Below are 18,142 nucleotides of genomic sequence, written 5' to 3'. Positions count from 1 at the left end.
TGCTTTGGGGAGGTATTAAAGTTCTTACTCAGAGTTTGTGTCTGTAACCTGAGCATGAATGAACTGAATCTACCCTACTCCTTTCCTCAGGCTCTTTGGCAAGTAAAATTCGTCGTAGGGATACTCTTGCTATCAAACTTGGCAACAGACCATCTAAGAAAGAGTTAGAAGACAAAAACATCTTGCAGCGTACATCTGAAGAGGAGAGGCAGGAAATCAGACATCAGATTGGAACGAAGCTAGTGAGGTATCAGTCACGGGGTAAATGTGGTTTCACTGGGTGGAGGTGGAATAAGAGAACTGAGAACACTGGGTTCATGTTTTAAATGCAGCCCAATACGCATTGCAGGATCTTTGTGGTACAACTGCCTGGAAAATGATGTTTTTATTTCTCAAAAAACTTTAAAGTGTTAATAATAGATTTGTTGTCCTGCAAGAAACAAAATCTGAGCTTTTGGGGTTTTGAGTACTTTGGTTGAAAAAAAGCGAAGAAGAGGAAGAGGGTAAGAATGAGTCCACAATAATCAATGCTGTGGTTCAGGTTCTTTCTCAAATTTGTTAGCAGAACTTCCACTTGTATACCCGTCTCAGACAGAGCAGTAGTTCCTGACCCATAAAGCATGCTGTCCCCTGTGCATGTTGTCCCTTCTGATCCTTCTCTTCCTCCCCTGGCTCTCCAGTTCCTTCATTCCTTCATATCATATGCTGATTCCAGCAAAAGAAGTTGAGCGAGTCAGTGTTTAGTGTTTTACTGTGCCCACCTCTGAGGCACGTCTTTCTCAAACTGTTAAACTGTGGGATATATATTACTCTCTCCCTCTGGACTTGAGAACATTGCATAAAAAAATTCACTTGCCTTTTACAGGTTTTAAAACAAAAAAAATCTTCATGTTTATTTTGGCTTCTGTGGTCTCTGAGAATAGACTACAGCATGCCTGTATTTTTCTAGACCTGTCCTTGTTTCTGTTTGGCTCAGGAATGTTTTCCAGATTTGGTTGATGTCCTGTTTGTTGGAGATTCCCAGATACAGAGTAGTCCAGTCGGTACGGCTCCAGTACAGAGTACGCAGCCCTGCATCAACACCCAGAAGATGAGCTGCGTTGCTCTGTGAACTGGGTGTCTGGCCAAGGCAGCTATTTCATTACTGAGCTGTAAGAGTGATACATCTACTGGGTAGAGCCCAAGAGTCATTTTTCTTCTGCTAATAAAGAGGCATGGTTGTTATCACTGCTTTCCTGAACAAATCCCAGCTCTGGTGATCACATCCTGCTTGTCAGTCCTCCAGGCAGACTGGAACTGCAGAAGCTGCTTTGTGGGTTCTGCTGGAGATCTGAAAGGCAATGCACATAGCTCTGCTTTGATGGCAGGAGACAACATCTGTGTGCATCAAGGCTGTGCTCCTACCCAAAATCACATCCGAGTTTGATGCCAGTTTCTTAAAAATTCCTGGCATGGCGGTCAGCACCTGGCAGCAAGGTCTGGTGGAAAATCGGTTCCCACAGCTCAGTCAGGGTTGAGTCAGGTCCCCACCTGGGACTTGCTACACCTGGGACTCTTCACCTGTGGTAAACCTGCCAGTCCTCTGGGACAAATCTGTAAGTCCAAGAGTAATTTGAATTGGATGAGTGTCACAAGGCTAAAGACATTCTGTAGTGAGCTGTGTGAGTGCTGATGAACAGAGAGACATCTATCTTGAATACACCTGCGGATTAAGTGTTATTGCTGAAATTTTTCTTGCTCCTGTCCTCAAGTGAACAAGTGGACTTGTTTAGTAAACACAGAGACAATATCAACCATGGTCTCCCCAGTACAAATCACAAAATTAATAATTCAGTTTGGGATTTTTTGTAATGGCAGTTTTTATATATAGGTAACTAAATAGAATTAGGTTTCAGGTAAAGCTCCCAGTTGTATTGTACATACAAATTAATGAGGAATGAACAGCTGATGGGTTTTGTTGGTTTTGGTTTTTTAAAAAACTTTAGTAAGACTTCAAAATATCAAAAATACCAAAATTCATTGAAAATATCTGAGAAGAATCAAACAGTTGCATAACTGATTATAATGATAGTGCTTGGGAACAAAGAAGTTTTATGGATTCATTCATAAATTCATACCTGAACTTGAAATTTGTTGATACAAATTTTGAAATATTATTCAAATATCAGTTATTCATGTGTTCAAATGGCAACATCTTTTAAAACAAATGACCGCTCTGGTTACATGAGCAGTTATTGTAACTGCCTGGAAATTACTTTCAGAAATTACATCTTTTAATCTGTATTACAAATCCTAATACATCATTTAGATTTGGTTTTAAACCAGTCACTTACTTTGTTCTCACAGGAGACTTAGCCAGAGGCCCACAACTGAAGAGCTGGAGCAAAGAAATATCCTGAAGCGTAAGTATTCAGGTTTCATACAGTATTTACTTAGAAAGGGAGCATATGTTGGATTCATATTGAAGCCCGTCATTGTTGCTTCAGTATTAGAACCACAACTAGAGAGAAATTATGTTCTAGAAAAGAATGCGTCAACACTTTATTTATACACTAACCTGTAACTGTAGCTTTGAAAATTCCATGTATTCAATAAGCCAAATTTTGCATGTCACAGTCTCACTTCTTGAACCTGGTTCCAAAGACCAGGAATTACTTGGATACCCTTTAGAAATATTTCTAGGCTGGTTAACCTTCCACTTGATTTTTATGGGGTGGAGGAGGAGAAAGGAATATCAGCTAGAGGTGAAGGTGGGATGTAAGGGCAGAGGTTGAAAGCAGGAATAGAAAGAAGAAAGGAAAAGTGTTCAGCAGAAAGTCAATAGGGATATGGCAACTACTTCAGCATGCTAGCCTTCATATCCACTTCTGACATAAAAGTCTTCTGTACTGAAACCTGCAGGAGATTCTCACTGAATATCTTCCCATTGATTGAATCCTTCCTCACATTCCTGCTGGGAAAAAGTCTGTAATTCAAATAGTCAAGGGCAGAGGAAGTACACTGGATGTTTAACATTTATACCTATTCTGCCATTTACTTAGGTTGCTTCTGTTTTTTGGCTGGAAAACTCTACAGAACAAGCATTGTTTTGTCTTCCTTTATGAAGCTTTCCATAATAAAGATGTTACCTAAACACACAGTGCAACAGTTGCTATGCCCAGCTCCACCTAGTCCTGTGCTCATCTTGCAGAGGTAGCCAGTACTTGATGGTTACGTAGAAGAAATAAATGAAGAAAAGGCACTTTATAGCAATAAATCAAAAATCAGACAAGTAAAAAAACTCTTCAGGCATGAGAACTTCTCACACCTGATCAAAGAGTAGGTATAATGCTTTTATTTCCAGCAATTGTACAGTAATGTTGGAGCTCATCTGTGCAACCCAAGTGTCAGCCCTGATGTGTGGCATGCTAATGGGAAGGGAAGAAAAGAAAATGGGACGTTTACCTGACATATCCATGGACTGATGGCTCTGTCATTTGCTCAGGCTAGCAAATCAGGGAGAGGGCAATTACTGGCCTTCAAGCAAACCATCCTGAAAATAAAATGCTAATGAAGTCTTACTGCTGTTGTCTGAGCTCTTAAATGTCAAATAGTGTCATGTCTTACTGAAAAGGGAAGCTACAGTTCATGCTTGCACAGGAAAGGGATCAGGGGACTCCTGTCTGGCACATAATGTGAACAGACTTTCTAAAATTGTAATTTTCAAACCTATCAATTTCATAGATAAATAAAGATAAAATTGGAAATAAGAACTTTTTTTTTATATATGACAAACTGCTCATGCTGGACTATGTGAGAAAGGCAAATCCAAAACATCTTTGGTGGGCCAGGATATGGCCACTGAGCTGGGAGCACCAGCTGGGCTTCTTTATTTCCCTTTCTCGCTTATCTCGAGGTAACCAACCCAGCAGTGAACTTGCGGTGTACTTAATATCCCTTTTGCCAGTGTTTATTCCATTCACTGGTTTTGCAGTAAGGAGCTCAAGACTGGAAAGCAGTTAATAGATTTCCTCTCCTGTTTCAGCTTTGTTTACTTTAAGCTTTTGGCAGCACACCAGGCTTTGCACTCAGTGCCTCCTGCCATCCTCCCCTGCTGCTGCTGGGGGGTGTCTTAAAGAGGCCAGGGAGAGCGAAAAATAAAGGCTAGGAAGATGAATTGTGAATCACAAAAAAATCACAGAGACCCTGGTGAGCACATGGAGGAACTGCTTTTTGTTCATGTCACTGAGATATGAAAAATTTCAAGATTGAAGTGATCTATAAAATCCAAAGCAAACCAAAAGCAAGACAGGGTTTGTGATGATAGTCTGACTCAGAGTCCTTTCATGGTGCAAGTTCTCGCCAAGCCATAAGGCACTTACATTTTATATCAAAATTATTGCCATTCCTTCCTGTAGATCATTTGAAAATGTTTACATGTCTTAAATGCCTTTGTTGGTGTAACTTTTGTGAGTTAGTTGGGATTTCTTTCATAAAGTTTTCTTCCTCATATTTTTTAAGCAGTGGATAGGGAGAAGGAGTTATTGTGTGTATGTAAACTGCAGCTAAGGTGATGTATTGTTTTGAGTAATATTTATCAGAATTTAAGGTTACATCAAGTGGTAAAGGTCCAAATGTTTACTTCAGGATAAAGTTCAGCTCAAATCTTCTAAGAAGTTCAGGGGAAAAAAAATCCCTATTTTTTTCTTTTTTTGTATTTCCAATTAGTGAGGAAGTCTGTTTTGCAAGAAGCTTTGTTTTGATAATATTTCCAGATAAAGCAGTTACTGAAAATCCTGTTTCCAAGTACAATCGCAAGACATTGCAGGCGGATTTGTATAAAAACTGTTTGGATAAAACTATCCAGACTTCTGAGACTTCCCACACTAAAACAAAGTTACGATAACTCAAGAGTCCACTTGAAGGAATACATAAAGCCCTGTGTTTTTTTTTATAAAGGCAGGCTTCTTGTGTACTGGCTTTGAACCAGCAGTATTTATAGTATTGCATTATGGCAAAGAAACTTTTTAGTCTTCCAGGAATTTCAGATTAAGATAACTGTATTTTTTTCCTGTATTTGTAAGGGACAGTGAACTTCTTATGCAGTGCACCTGCATGCCTGCCAGCAATGGCTTTGTAGAAAATGGGGTTTAGCTTTGGATGCTTGTTAAGGAATATTAATGGTTATCTTTGCTTGTAAAATCAGGAAAGAGAAACCTCTCTGTGCATTTCAGAGCACTGCAAGAAGCAAGTGCTTTGTTTGTCTTTTCTTTCTCTTTCCTTAGCAAGGCTGCAGAGAAGTCTAAACATAGCTAATCCCATAGGGACACAATGGAAAGTTCGATTTTATGCTCTAGGAGTACTTTTTGGTCAAGAACAGAGCAGTCCTCAGGCAGGACAATTTGTCTCTTCTCTTTTCCCCTTCTGCTCCAAAACAAACGTCCCACAGAACAGAAAATGACCAGATTTAATGTGGCAAAAGTTGCAGGAGCAATAATGTATAGATGACAGGGAAGCTGCTTGTTTGGCCTTGACTGGTGGTTTATTTAACTTGATGGCCACAAATACTGATGCTAAACAAAATTGTTTCAATTATGAGTCAAATCCCAGCTTGACCTCCTAGGAACTGCAGGCAGGGAAGGAGGGAAGCCATAGTTTTGCTGGGATCTAATCAGAGACTTCTGCAAGCAAAGGGCTCTTGCTGGGCTGGTTCTTTGCCAGTAGGGCAGCAGCAGGACATCTGAGGAGGGAACTTGCAGCTGAGAACGCTGTGTTTATATTTCCTCTCTCCTCATCACACAGATTAGATCTGCTTTTAAGGTGGAAAGCAGTCATAAGTATGTTCCTGTGCATTAATGTGTTCCTGTTTGGCCAAGTGAGTCAGTTCCTACCTGCAGCCAAATCTTGGCCCTCTGGCTGGAATTTTCCACAACACCTACAGGAACCAGGAGCACCATACCCATTATTTTTAGCATCACACATCTTCTTAACTCCCTACACCAACTTTCAAAACTTTTACCTTAAAAGACCAAAAACACACTGTCGTTTTTACTGTTTGTAGAAATTTGTATCCAGGCAGTGTTTCTGTACCACCAGGCTTAAAGCAAGATTCTGCCCAGCAGGCTGGAGGTGGGAATTTGGTGCTTTAGGTACAAGTCAGTGCCAGAGACAGGGGCCCATGTGCCAAACAGCAATTCAGTATATTAGCAGCAGCCACAAGATTTCAGTCCATTTCCTTTAGCTCTTAAGTTTTATTCCTAGAAGTAAACTAACTTGAATTTATAAAACATATCTTGTCCCAAACCTCTCATGCAGAAGACTGTCTGCTCCCCATGGGTCTGCTCCCCTCCTGCTTTGCCCAGGATTTAAGGAAGCTCCTAGTGCCTCCTGTTGGTATTGTCCTCCAGAAGATGGCCTGCTCTGAGGGGTGCCCAGACCCTCTGCCCAGTCGCTAAAATGCTTGCCCTTTTGGGGGGTTTTTCCTCATCCAGCCATCCTGGTGTGCAATCATCTGCTCTACAGGGATGTAGCTTCACAGCTTGGGATAGGCAGCTAACCTCCAACCTTCCTAAATGTCTAGAGCAAGTTTTTTAAGGTATTTTATCCTCACCCAAAATACAGAGAACCAATATTTCAGGTGGCCATGCTAGGTTGGTAGCTCTTTCTTAAGGTATGCATTAAGCAGCATGAGCCCCTGTTTCTTACATGAAGCATCTTATTGCTGCTTCTTAGGAGACACTGTGGTTTAGGTAGCAAAGAAATGCCAAGATATGAATAATGCACAGCATATTTTACAAACTAAAGTAAGAAAAGGGCAGTACAGTGATGTGTACATTCAGTTGCCTTTTTTCCTGTTATGTCTGCTACTGGAGATTGTCTGAGGTAGGATTTAAGCAATTTCATTCATGAGGAGACAAATTTTTTTATGTCAGATGATTCCCAAGTGAATGGAACCCCAAAGTAATAGTTTGTGTTTAATTACCTCACCTACTGTGTCTATTGATTGCAAAGACAGGATGTTTAAACAAAAGTCTACAGATGATTTATCTGTGCTAAAACAGAAAAAAACCTTTTGATTTTTTTTAGGTGAGGATATTATGAGTTATCCTTTAATACATATAAGTCCATAAATATACCAAACTTATTTATTAATAGATACATTAATTTAAAAAAATAAAATGTAGATTAATCTGTAACTCTCCAGTTATAGTTATTCTTTACTTTGTGTCCATTTACAGTTCCTCTATGGAAACAGGCTATCCATTTATTTTCCATTTAAGAGAAAAGCAATTAATAAACTGTAAATTGCATCCATATTTCAGTATTTCAGTAACATCACCATCAGCCTGAGATCCAACCTAATCCTGGCAGCAAGCCTTTATGATTCCACCTTGCTCTTGGAAACCTGATGTTGGAGTTGGAGTCCTCTCACAGAGCAGATTTTGGGCAGGCGTTGCCTTTTCCCTACTTTTTCCCTTCTTACTTTTTCTTTTTTATTATTTGTTCTCTCTTCTTTTCCCTGATATTCTTCTTCCATGGAAGTATTTGAGTAAGCAAAGGATATCTGCAAGTACCATGAGGTGTCCTGGTCACAGTGTTTTCTCCCATGTAAAAGTCATTACACAGAAATTCTTCTGTGGCCAGGTCACCTCTACTAACACAGCAGGCTGGCCGTAGGAAACAGGGAAAACATATATATATATACATATATATATATATACCAGGATTTAAAACCCCCTTTTCATCTGTACAAGTTGGCTATATCCAGAACAAATGAATATCTTTAAATTTATAGTTAGTCTTGAACTGTAATGCAGAGTCAGTAATCCCCAACCATGAATAAAACAGGATCAGAATTTTATGAATTTCTCTAGGTGGGATATTTCAGCCACAAAACTTCGCATATAAGCACCAGAGTTGGACTGAAAGGGCGAATACTGTCCTTCAAACCATACATCAATTTAAAAACACGCTGAGCCCACATGAACATGTCTTTCTAAGTGTGCTTTTCATTGTCAGTCAAGAAATCAAGTTTGGTTAGAACAGAAGTTTGTTTGTTAAAAGGAAATTGTTTCATTCATATGCCCAAATACATTCTAAAAATGGACATAATTTTCTGCTGTACTGGTTCATTTGGTCCAGCCGGTGGCCCTTAACCAAGAGGGCTTGAGTGTTGGATCATATGCCCCCATTATAAAACCAGAAAAAAAATTTAAATAATAAAGCCAAATTGCTATCAAATGACAGTGAAACAAATGTCATTAATTCGTGGCCTGTAGCAGTAGAAGAAACTTGGATAATTCAAATACTCAGAGCAAACTTTTCATTTGGCATTTATAAATTAGACTCTTATTCTAAAATCAGTGTTGGAAGTAAAAGCAACAGTGATTGTAATGTTAGAATAAGTAATTGAAACATCAGGCAACTCTTTCAGGGTACTTGCTTGCTGGTACATAGAAAGGAAATGACAGGCACCTTCTCTTTGCTGTGCTCATGACCCACAGTTGACTTGAGATGTCTACAGAATCAGGGGAAATGCGGATAGGGAAAAGAATGAGAGCATACAAAAGCCAAAAAGCAGACAACACATACGGCATCATCCAGAAATATGAGGAAACATGAGCCAGGACTTGGAGTTCTGAAGCTTTCAACCAAGAGAAATACAGTATGTGCAGTTATAATACTTAAATATTCACTCCTTTTTATCTCTTCTGAAAACAGAGAAGAATGAAGAAGAGGAACAGGAAGCCAAAAGAGAAATAAAACGTAGACTCAGTAGAAAGGTGATGATGTGCTTTTTTTGTATTGTGTATTTTTATACATAGAATTATGTTTCATAAGAATCTAAAAATCACTGTATAGACATTGCTGCAAATGCTCATCAGTCTTTTTCCCAGATTAGAAATCTGCTTAAAAAGCAGTACAAGCCAAGTCTGTTGTTGGGACAAACCCCATGCTGTCCAGCTCCCCACAGCTGGAGAAGCATACCGAGCCTGGCCATATTGGTGTTTCTAAGCAGGGGACCATAAGTGATGCATTTCCTCTGTAGCATGACCACTCCTGTCACATAGGATCTAGAGCAGCCACACCTGTAGATCCATTCTTCCCTACAGCAGTGGAGAGGGCAGAAAAACAACATGACCCCTACAAAATCCCTTCAAGTGCTCTTCTAACCACATCAGTTGTCTTAGCTTCTGCAGGTGGGATCATGATGTTCATTGTCCCTGGAAATGGAGCAGTTACAGATCTGTTCTGGGAGAGGATGGGAGTTTTCATAAATATCCCTGGTTTGCCTGTCTCTGCAAAAGTACAATTTCCTTAATATGATCATCCTTAGTTAATTAACGTGAATATTGTTTGAGGTAACTGAAACAATTTGGCATCATAATGACCCCTAAATGGTCAAAACCAGGGCTTTTTGTTTGGCAGATACTTCCAAATCTCACGTATTTTTGGTATTACAGTTTTAACGCAGTATAACTGTTAATGGAAATGGCCTAGTGGGGTAGTGACAGTTGCAAAGTCACAATTAATATTCCAGGGATAACTGTCATGATTCTCTGTGACCTGCCCGACAAAGACTATTTTTATAATTGAAGAAATCAGGTTAGGCTGCCTCCCCATTCCTGCGCACCACTCCCAGGATGGTGCCTTTTTTTAGACACCTGAAAGTGACCCTATTTAGAAATACCATTAAAGTTCTCTTGAGATTACATCATACCCTCCTCTTTTCTTTTATTTCATCTTATTAAGCATACTATTTTCTGCCTCCCGCTTACAGCTCAGCCTGAGGCCTACAGTGGCTGAACTTCAAGCGAGAAGAATCCTTCGATTTAATGAGTACGTGGAGGTCACGGAATCTCCGGATTACGATCGTCGTGCTGACAAGCCTTGGGCCAGGTTGACACCTGCAGACAAGGCAAGGGACAAATGTAGATTATAAGAAAATGCTTTCATCTGTCACTTTTGGGGAGCTTTCCTCTGGTTTACATTCTTATGATGCTAGCATCACAAATGACATCTGCTGGTGACAGAAAGATTGTCATGGTACTACTGTGCATCTACTGCTTGCAGCTAAGAAAACCCACTCAGGAGCCTATCAAGAGCATATTTTCCACTTCTGTTATGACAGTTCAGGCCAGAATTTCTAATTTTTTTTTCTAATTTTTAAATCCTTGCTAAGACAGGTAAGTGTTTACCAAAGGTGGCCCTGATCTGTGGGAATTCAGGCAGGGGTTTGCAGGCAGAAGTCTGCGTCACTGCTACCAAGAGTTGCATTTGCCAGTCATTTGAGTGAAAAAAGATAGAAGCTGCTCCATTCTTCTCAGGATTCTTGGCCACAACCACCAGTGCAGGGACTGACCACGTGCATCCAGCACACCTTCTTGGGAAGTTTTCCCCTAACATCCTACAGTTAATATAGCTCTGCTGCCTGACTACAAAGGGTGAGAAACACGATCCTGTGATTCTCACTTTTAAAAAACTATCAGTCAAAGATTACTATAAAATACTCTTCCATTTTCCTCCTATACTACTTAATGAAACGAGAGCTGTAAGATTCAGGTAGCCCAAAGTGCTGGCTCTTAAAGCACTGGGTCTGAACCAAGACCTATGGACTTTATGGAACTCCTGTGAGATGTGCTTGACATGAAAAGTGGTGTGTGTAAGAGCCCTCTCTATTTTAGCTAAGGGTAGTGAAGCACTGCTTTTATTTCAGCTTGTATTTTAATATTAATATTAAAAAAATTCCAGCTCATCTGACAATCGTATCAGATCAAGGTGAAATAGTTACAAATGTAGTCATAAGTGTTTGTGGATGTTGGTTATGGGAGATACTGAGCACTGTCTAGTCCTCCCATAGTCTGCGGGAGGTTAGAGGACCCAGCACCTCCACTTTGACAGAGGTCCAGTCAGGGTAAACTGCACTGGAAAAAAACAGTGGAGTTTCCTACCTACTTCAGGGTTGCATTTTTTAGTCTCAATTCATTTTGTAATTAACAGGTGCCCAAGGCCAATTCTGTGAGCCCCAAGTTTGTTGGCCTTAGCAGAAAGGCAGGCTTGGGGTTGGCTGGAAACTCTCTTGTCCTTTCTTTTTCCCAGAGAAATCATTCTTCTAATTCCAGTGGGAGCAGAAAATTGTGCTGTAACTATATTACAGAGCTGGAACTCTGCTGTCTTTGTTGCTGATCTGGTGCTCTTTACTAGCTCTACAGCAGCTTCATGTAAGCGTGCTGTTGTGACTAAACACGACCGCCCCTGCTTAAAACAAAGTTTCTCAGTTATAAGACTGCATCCTGGTGATGCTATAATTTTATCGTGCTGCTTGTCTGTTCTGCACTGAAAGGCATGCACACCAGATGACATTTCTTTAGGGATTAATGAAATGATACTTTATTTAAATTGGTGAAAGAAAAGAATGAGTAAAAATACACTGTCATTTTTTTTTTAACAGTGAAGGTAAGAAGGTGTGTGGCATAGAAACAAAACCCCTTGTAGTATATATTAGAATATTTCAGAAACTGTATTTATTACTTGATGAAGTAAATTGCTCATCAGGCTCTTAACTAAGCACAAAGGCATTTACAAACTGTACTGAATTTTTGTTGTTCTTTAGTATCTGCCAACTGAAAACCCAAGCCTGAATGTGCCAATAATTCATGTAATATTACATAAAATTAATCAAACCAGGTGACTAATTCCACTTAAACAAAAACAAAACAAAACAAAACAAACAAAAAACAACAACAAAAAAAAGGCTGTTCGTCTTGCATTACTTTAGTCCTGTCTCCAGAGGGGAGATACAAGAGATACAGTGACTGTGCAGTCAGAGTGACTCACCAGCTCCTCAGGGTTGTGCCTGGAGATAGAATCTCCTCCTGTCTGCCTACTCAGCAAGTTACTGTCAGGGTAATCCAACCCCTTGCCCATTTTCATCCACAAAAGTGCTCTGTTTCAGTGTGGGCTTTGTTCACCCATTGCAGTTGATTTGGTGTTTCTTGGTTTATTTTTGGTGCACTTTTCTTTGTAGTGGATGAGTGCTTTGAACTGCTGTAATTGAAAAGTCGTTCATGTTGATGATCAGAAATGTGTAAGAGCTGTGGATTACAGTAAGGGAGAATGGAAATGGGAACTGTAAGGCACCTGCAAGAGTAGGGGCATGTTTCTTTCAGACTCTTTATTTTCCTGAAAATCTGTATTTCTTACGGTTGCATATATCATTGTCTATTAGGCAGCAATACGGAAAGAACTGAACGAATTTAAAAGCACAGAAATGGAAGTACATGAGGAAAGTCGGCAATTTACCAGGTGGGTGAATCCCTCTTCTTCTAAGTGTGAGAAACGAGTATGACAGAAACCCTCTGCTTTTCTGCAAGTTCTCTGCAGTTGAGTCATGATTTGTGTGGATTCCTATTATGAGTCCCCTTGAATATCACCACTGATTCTGTTGGAATTCCTAGGATTGCTGATGCCATCTCTAGCTGATACAGCAGTGCAGGTGACTGCAATGGACTGGTCACCATGTAGAAAAAGATGTTTGGGGAATCTAAAAAATAATCCTTTGAAAGAACTCATCAGTTCTTACAGATTAAGTTAGTAATCCTCAAGCACACAAAATAAAAGACATTTCCCTCTCTGGCAGCACTTTCTTGCTCATTAAAGTATACATTTGTGTAGATGTATTTCCTAAGTGAAAACTAGATGATGTTTTGAACTTCAGAAAAGCTCACCAGTGTCTTGGCAAGCTTTCTAAGGGTCACTTAGGTTCCTGGCAGCACTTTCTGGGGAACAAGATAGATTCCCTTGTTGTCACTTCTATTGTGTTAATGTGGATTTGTTTTGTTCTCTGCATTGGATAACACCAAGATGTTGTCTGAAGCATTATTATTTTAAGGAGGTCTGAAGTGTCCACAGTTTTTTAGCAGGCTTTCAAATTTGGCAGAATCATTCCTAGGGGGAGGGACACACTTTCTGTGTGTCATTTTTCATTGGCATGCGTTCATTTTTCTTGGAAGTTACTAAGGCTGAAAATTGCCACCAGCAATCAAAACTGAATGTTAGGGTTGGCCAACATTGTACATGTAGTATTAATGTCTTTGCTTCTGAAGAAAATTAAGTCAAATAGAAACAATTGTCTAAGACTGAGTCCCTTTCCTGCTACTGTTTCAACCAAACTCAGGATCTGAGCTAGTGAATGTGAATCACCTAATTAAAGAATGCATCACAAAGAAAATTCATAATGGGTGATGGGTGTTTCATGTATCTGCTGCTTCACTGCTTAATTTCAAAAATTCAGTAATTTCTTTCTCACCAAAATATGGACTTTTAAAAAATAATACTCTTAAAGTCACTTCTGTGTAGATACAACATAAACAAATTCATTTTTAAAAATTCAAACCAGTTTCAGAGACAGCAAATCTAAGCCAGAAGATGAACTGGGACACATGGTTTTAACTGAATGTTGCATTCTGACCACTAGAAAGTGTCCTTTTCAAACGTGGAGATGTATCTTTTCATTTGGCTTCTGATATTTTTTTCTCTTTAGGTAACAGGTAGTATATATTTTTCAGAATATATAAAAATACTACTTTTTAAAAAAGAGCATCCCAAAGGAGAGAATAAAAATAGCAGGTATAGAAACCAACCCCCTGCTTACATTGTTGTGTTTCTTGAGTTGCATTGCAATATTGAATCCTAAGTACAGACAGGCACAATTCATACAAAAATAATTGGGTATTTTTTCATGAGCTTTGAGAACAGACAGATTACAACTGGATTCTTGAAAGCTGAACCAGGAATCTAGTGGAATGACAGCCAGTAAAAAAGTGAATTATTTTTTCAAGGAGGGCCTTTGAAAATGGAGTAAAGACTAGGCACAGACAAACTGTGATACATATAGGCAATGGAACAGAAGAGTAACACTAAAAGAAACTAATTAAGAGCAGAATAACATGCAAATGTTATTCAGAATAATATGCAAATGTTTTAAGTCAATTGCAATTTTGAAAATAAAAAGAGATCCCATTTTCTCTGAGATGTCTCATTAAAAATTGTGTACTTTCTGCTACATAATATTGGATTGATACAACAAAAGTGATTTAAGAATACCATAGACAGAAGTCTCTAGCCAAAGAATTAATTTCTCATACTTTATTTTCAAGAAGATCACTGAGATAATGCAAATCAAAAGGCACTTGCATTGGCACCTGATTAGCACAGGCTATTCTGTGATAGACTTAGACAACAAGGAAGCTGCTTACTAAACAAAAATAGTTTATAGCATATAGTTTCCTATATTATTGCAGATTAAATATAGATGATTTAATATGATAATCAGCACTTACAATATATTTGAAATGTTAAAATTTTTTATTAAACTTAGAAAGAACAATGGGTTTCATTGTTCATCATTTACTGTAATGACTGTCAATTGACTGGTTTTCTATTCCTAGTAATTTAGACTGACTCTTTCTGTTATTTCATAACAAAATCCAAGAAAATTAGTTTCTAAAAGCAGAGAAATCAATACAAGTTTGGAAGGAGCATATTAGTAGGTGTTCATGATGTGTTTCTAATGAAAACGTTATATATAGTCCAGTATATTGTTTTTCTATAAAAACACAAACCCCCTATCTTTTTAGCAATCCTCTGTACCCTCATTTAGCAGATGATCTGCATAGTTGTTAATGTCAGGCTTTGTGCACTCCCCCTTCATTTGAGAAATGCATCCCTGTATTGTATTGAATCAACTTAGAGGGATAATGTGTGGAACTGTTAAGAGAAAATATGTCAAAGAAAAACTTAGGTAAATCTGTAGTGTAGATGCATCATTAACTATGCCTTTTTCAAGCTGCTGCATCTTTTACTACTTCATGGACAGACACATTTTTTAAGTCATTTAAACAGAAATTCATGTCTGGCAATAGATACATTGAGAACCTGATACTGGTGCCCTCCTTACCCTTTTGCTTGGATTCATTACACTTAACATGATTTAGAATTTCAATTGCTGTAGGTTCCCAACTTATTATAGAAAGGGTTGGTGACACCTTTTGGAGCAACCCACTTCTCTAGCCATCATACAGGCAATCTGGAGTGATGTACGTGCCCTACCTAAAAGCCAAAAAAAAGTGAGGTATATTTGGGCCTTCATGTACCTCAGTTCACTGTTAATAAGAAGAAAGCATCTGAAGGGCTATAAAATTTGTTGCTTACTTAAAAGAAAATACAAAATTTTTGTTAGCCTCATTTTGCTCAAGGATTAAAACCCCAGGAATTTAATTTTTATGGTTTAGCAAAGCTTTTCTGATAATAGTTACTGACAACATCTCCAAATAATGGATGCAATTGTGGCTAAATATTGGTAAACAAAACAGACTGGAGACTGTTCTCTGGCCCTGAGGCCAGCAGGCTTGGCACAGCTTGAATCCATGCAGTTAACCTCTTCCTCTCACCTCAAAACAGGGTGATGTCCCCTTTACCCAGCCTTCCTGCTGTCCTAAGCCCAACCATGCCCAGGAGCACCTGAAAGCACTGGCTGACCGAAGCAAAACTATGGCAGGTTAATGGTATGGACAGACAGACCTGTACCAGTACCAGTGCTTGAGCCACACCAAATCTCTGTTTGGTTTTCTAAGCAGAGAGAGACGGATAGCAGGAAATAACAGGTCTGTCCATACTAACACAGATCAGGGAAATCAGGAATAATTGGCCCACAAAAGGAAACAGCTATGAGAGCAGGATGAGGATCAGTGTCATTGTCAGTTGAAATAACACAATTTTAAGTTTTTTAATTTATCTTTTCAGGTTTCATCGTCCATAACTGTTTGACCACATCCCATAATTCAAGTAACAATTTTCTTTGGGGAAACCATTGCGTCCTGAAGACCTGAAATTGCACTGGAACTTGATTGAGTATGAGTGTGTGCTGCAGCTTACCCTGAGGCTAATGAAGAAAGTAGCCCTTGTCTTTGTCAATGGACAAATGATTAGTCTGGGAGGAGAACCCACAGGAAATGTTTGTCCATGTCCAGACAGTCCACGGTTCTGTGGCCAGCCCACACGGACAAGCCAGTCGACCTCTTTGTCAGAGCTCCACAAGTCAGGAAGTGCTGAAGACAATCGCTGGAGAGCCTGCTGCCAGGATCTCATCAGGCTTCATAGGGTTGGGACTGAGGGTAACAAAGAGGGAGAGGGGTGACAAAAGAACTGAGACCTGGGGGAAAAGAGACTTTGTCAGTCCACAGAGAAGAATGGAATGGATGGGACTGCTCATCAATGCACTTGGCCAGTGGAAAGAATTATTTTTTTTAAAAAAAAATGAGAGTGCAACAGTGCATGTAGGTTTTTTAGTGGCTCCAGCCTGTCTTAAAATGATAGAAAGCCATAAGTCCTTGTGTCATCAGTACTTTAGGAAGAACTATCCTTTTCTTCGGTGCCAGTAAATACAGTTGCCAGAAATTAGTCCTAGTATAACTCCACTGTCTTTTTTTAAATCCCAGTGCACAAGCTTCAGGAAAACACATGGAACATTCATACAGAATAAGTAATATATTTTTTTGTTTTTTAATGTTGACATACTCTGGATCCTCAGAAATACATAAACAGGATTTGAAAGACAAATAATGTGACACTATGAATGCAATGAAATGCTTTGTGTTTAGAAACACTCCTTGCTGTCTGTTACTTGCCATTCAAACCAGAGGGATCATTATCTTTGTCATCCAAGGCAGGCAGTGGTGACAACTTTGACATCATGCTAGTGTGAATCCAAAGTCAGAATTTAAGTTAGGCACAGAAGTCTTTATTGATAGGCCTGAGCAGTGATATTAGTAATGTAACTTTTTACATTTAAGGACTCTTGCACTGCTTTGAGAAAGAACTCCCAGGTGAATCAGTATGTCTTCAGCTAGTGGTCCTTTAAAAGTGAAAGAAAAATCCTTGGAGTGTCTCCAGCCTGTTTATGTTGAGTGTGGAGAATGCTTCTTAGATTCGTAATTTTTTATACTATCTTGTACATGTGAATACAGTACTATTAAAATTAAGTGGTATGGAGTGTGAAAGGCAATACATGGTTTTTCTAAGTTGGCCCAAAGGCCTATTAAAAAGCCTGTGGTGTTGTTTACACTAAGAAATTCTCTGTCTTATATTAGCACTTATTTATCCTTTGAATTAGTGTACACAACATTTGGGGGGCGGGGGGTCCGGAATTCACATATGCATACATTTAATGCAGTATTACAATATATTTGCTATTTATCCTTTCTAATGTGTGTACATATTACAATTTATTTTTGTCTTTTATGTGTCCTGTTCAGTTTTTAATTATGAAGTGTAAGTATTTCTTTTTCTGGCAATAAAAGGTCTGTGTAGATGTGATTTTTACCTCAAAACCTGTGATAGATTCTTGCAGAATGTGTTCAGTTTATAAAATTGAAGGTTGTTGTTAGAGATGTCAGCCTAAAGGCAGGAAGGCAGTTTTGTGGCTAAAATTAGATATCCCTCTTTAGAGCTATTTCCAACAAGACCAGGTTTGCATAAATGAGGTGGATTATTTTAATAAAGAGCACCTCTAGTAACAGGAGAGTGTTTTCCAACAGCCATCGCTCTCTGTCATTCTATTATTTTTAAAGACATTGGCAAACCTTTTTTAAAAAAGGTAAGATTTAAATGACTGTTAGGATCCATTACACTTTACATTGGTAAAAATCTAATGATGTACAAGCCACAAAATATCAATAACTGAATTTAAAAAGCCATCTACATGCTTGCAGCAAAGAAAAGGAAGCAGCACCTTCCTTTTTTAATGGAATCAATAAGAGCCATTAGGATTCCATTTGCAGAAAATAAGCTTCTGGAAAGCCCATCATATTATAAATATAGAAACACCACTTGGACATCAAGGAAGCAGTGAAAATGTATTCTTTGGCACTAAATCATACAGGGATAAGCAGGGCATTAGAGCTAAGGTTTGTCAGCAATTCTGGTAAAATGCTAATTTTTCTTTTTAGAATTTGAAGGGTAAACTTAAAAGTAATGCTAGAATAGTTCTGCTTCAACTTTTTTTTGCTGATGTTGCCAAATTTAGGAATGTGTGTCTAAAATCATATAAAGGTCTACTATGTTGACTTTGAAGTATAAAACACAGTATTTCACTTCAAAGGAA

At 38.8% G+C, this 18,142-nt stretch overlaps 1 protein-coding gene across 4 annotated transcripts in view; it reads left to right on the top strand.

Moving 5' to 3' along the window:
- Positions 1–17,369, top strand: part of PHACTR2 (phosphatase and actin regulator 2) — a 72,216-nt gene extending 54,847 nt beyond the window's left edge. For 3 of the 4 annotated variants that reach the window (XM_058834937.1, XM_058834936.1, XM_058834938.1), the window contains 6 exons: positions 91–247; positions 2,347–2,402; positions 8,701–8,762; positions 9,761–9,898; positions 12,209–12,285; positions 15,784–17,369. In XM_058834937.1, coding sequence (XP_058690920.1) covers positions 91–247; positions 2,347–2,402; positions 8,701–8,762; positions 9,761–9,898; positions 12,209–12,285; positions 15,784–15,799 — 506 coding nt within the window. In that variant the 3' untranslated portion in view covers positions 15,800–17,369. Of the gene's footprint in view, positions 1–90; positions 248–2,346; positions 2,403–8,700; positions 8,763–9,760; positions 9,899–12,208; positions 12,286–15,783 lie in introns of those variants that run through there. The other variant, XR_009277184.1, reaches the window with a different exon arrangement.
- Positions 17,370–18,142: the final 773 nt, after the last annotated feature.

This window comes from Poecile atricapillus, chromosome 3, assembly GCF_030490865.1.
Source record: "Poecile atricapillus isolate bPoeAtr1 chromosome 3, bPoeAtr1.hap1, whole genome shotgun sequence".
NCBI lineage: Eukaryota > Metazoa > Chordata > Aves > Passeriformes > Paridae > Poecile > Poecile atricapillus.
Note: the sequence above shows the minus strand (reverse complement) of the source record. Positions and strands in the feature narration are given on the sequence as shown.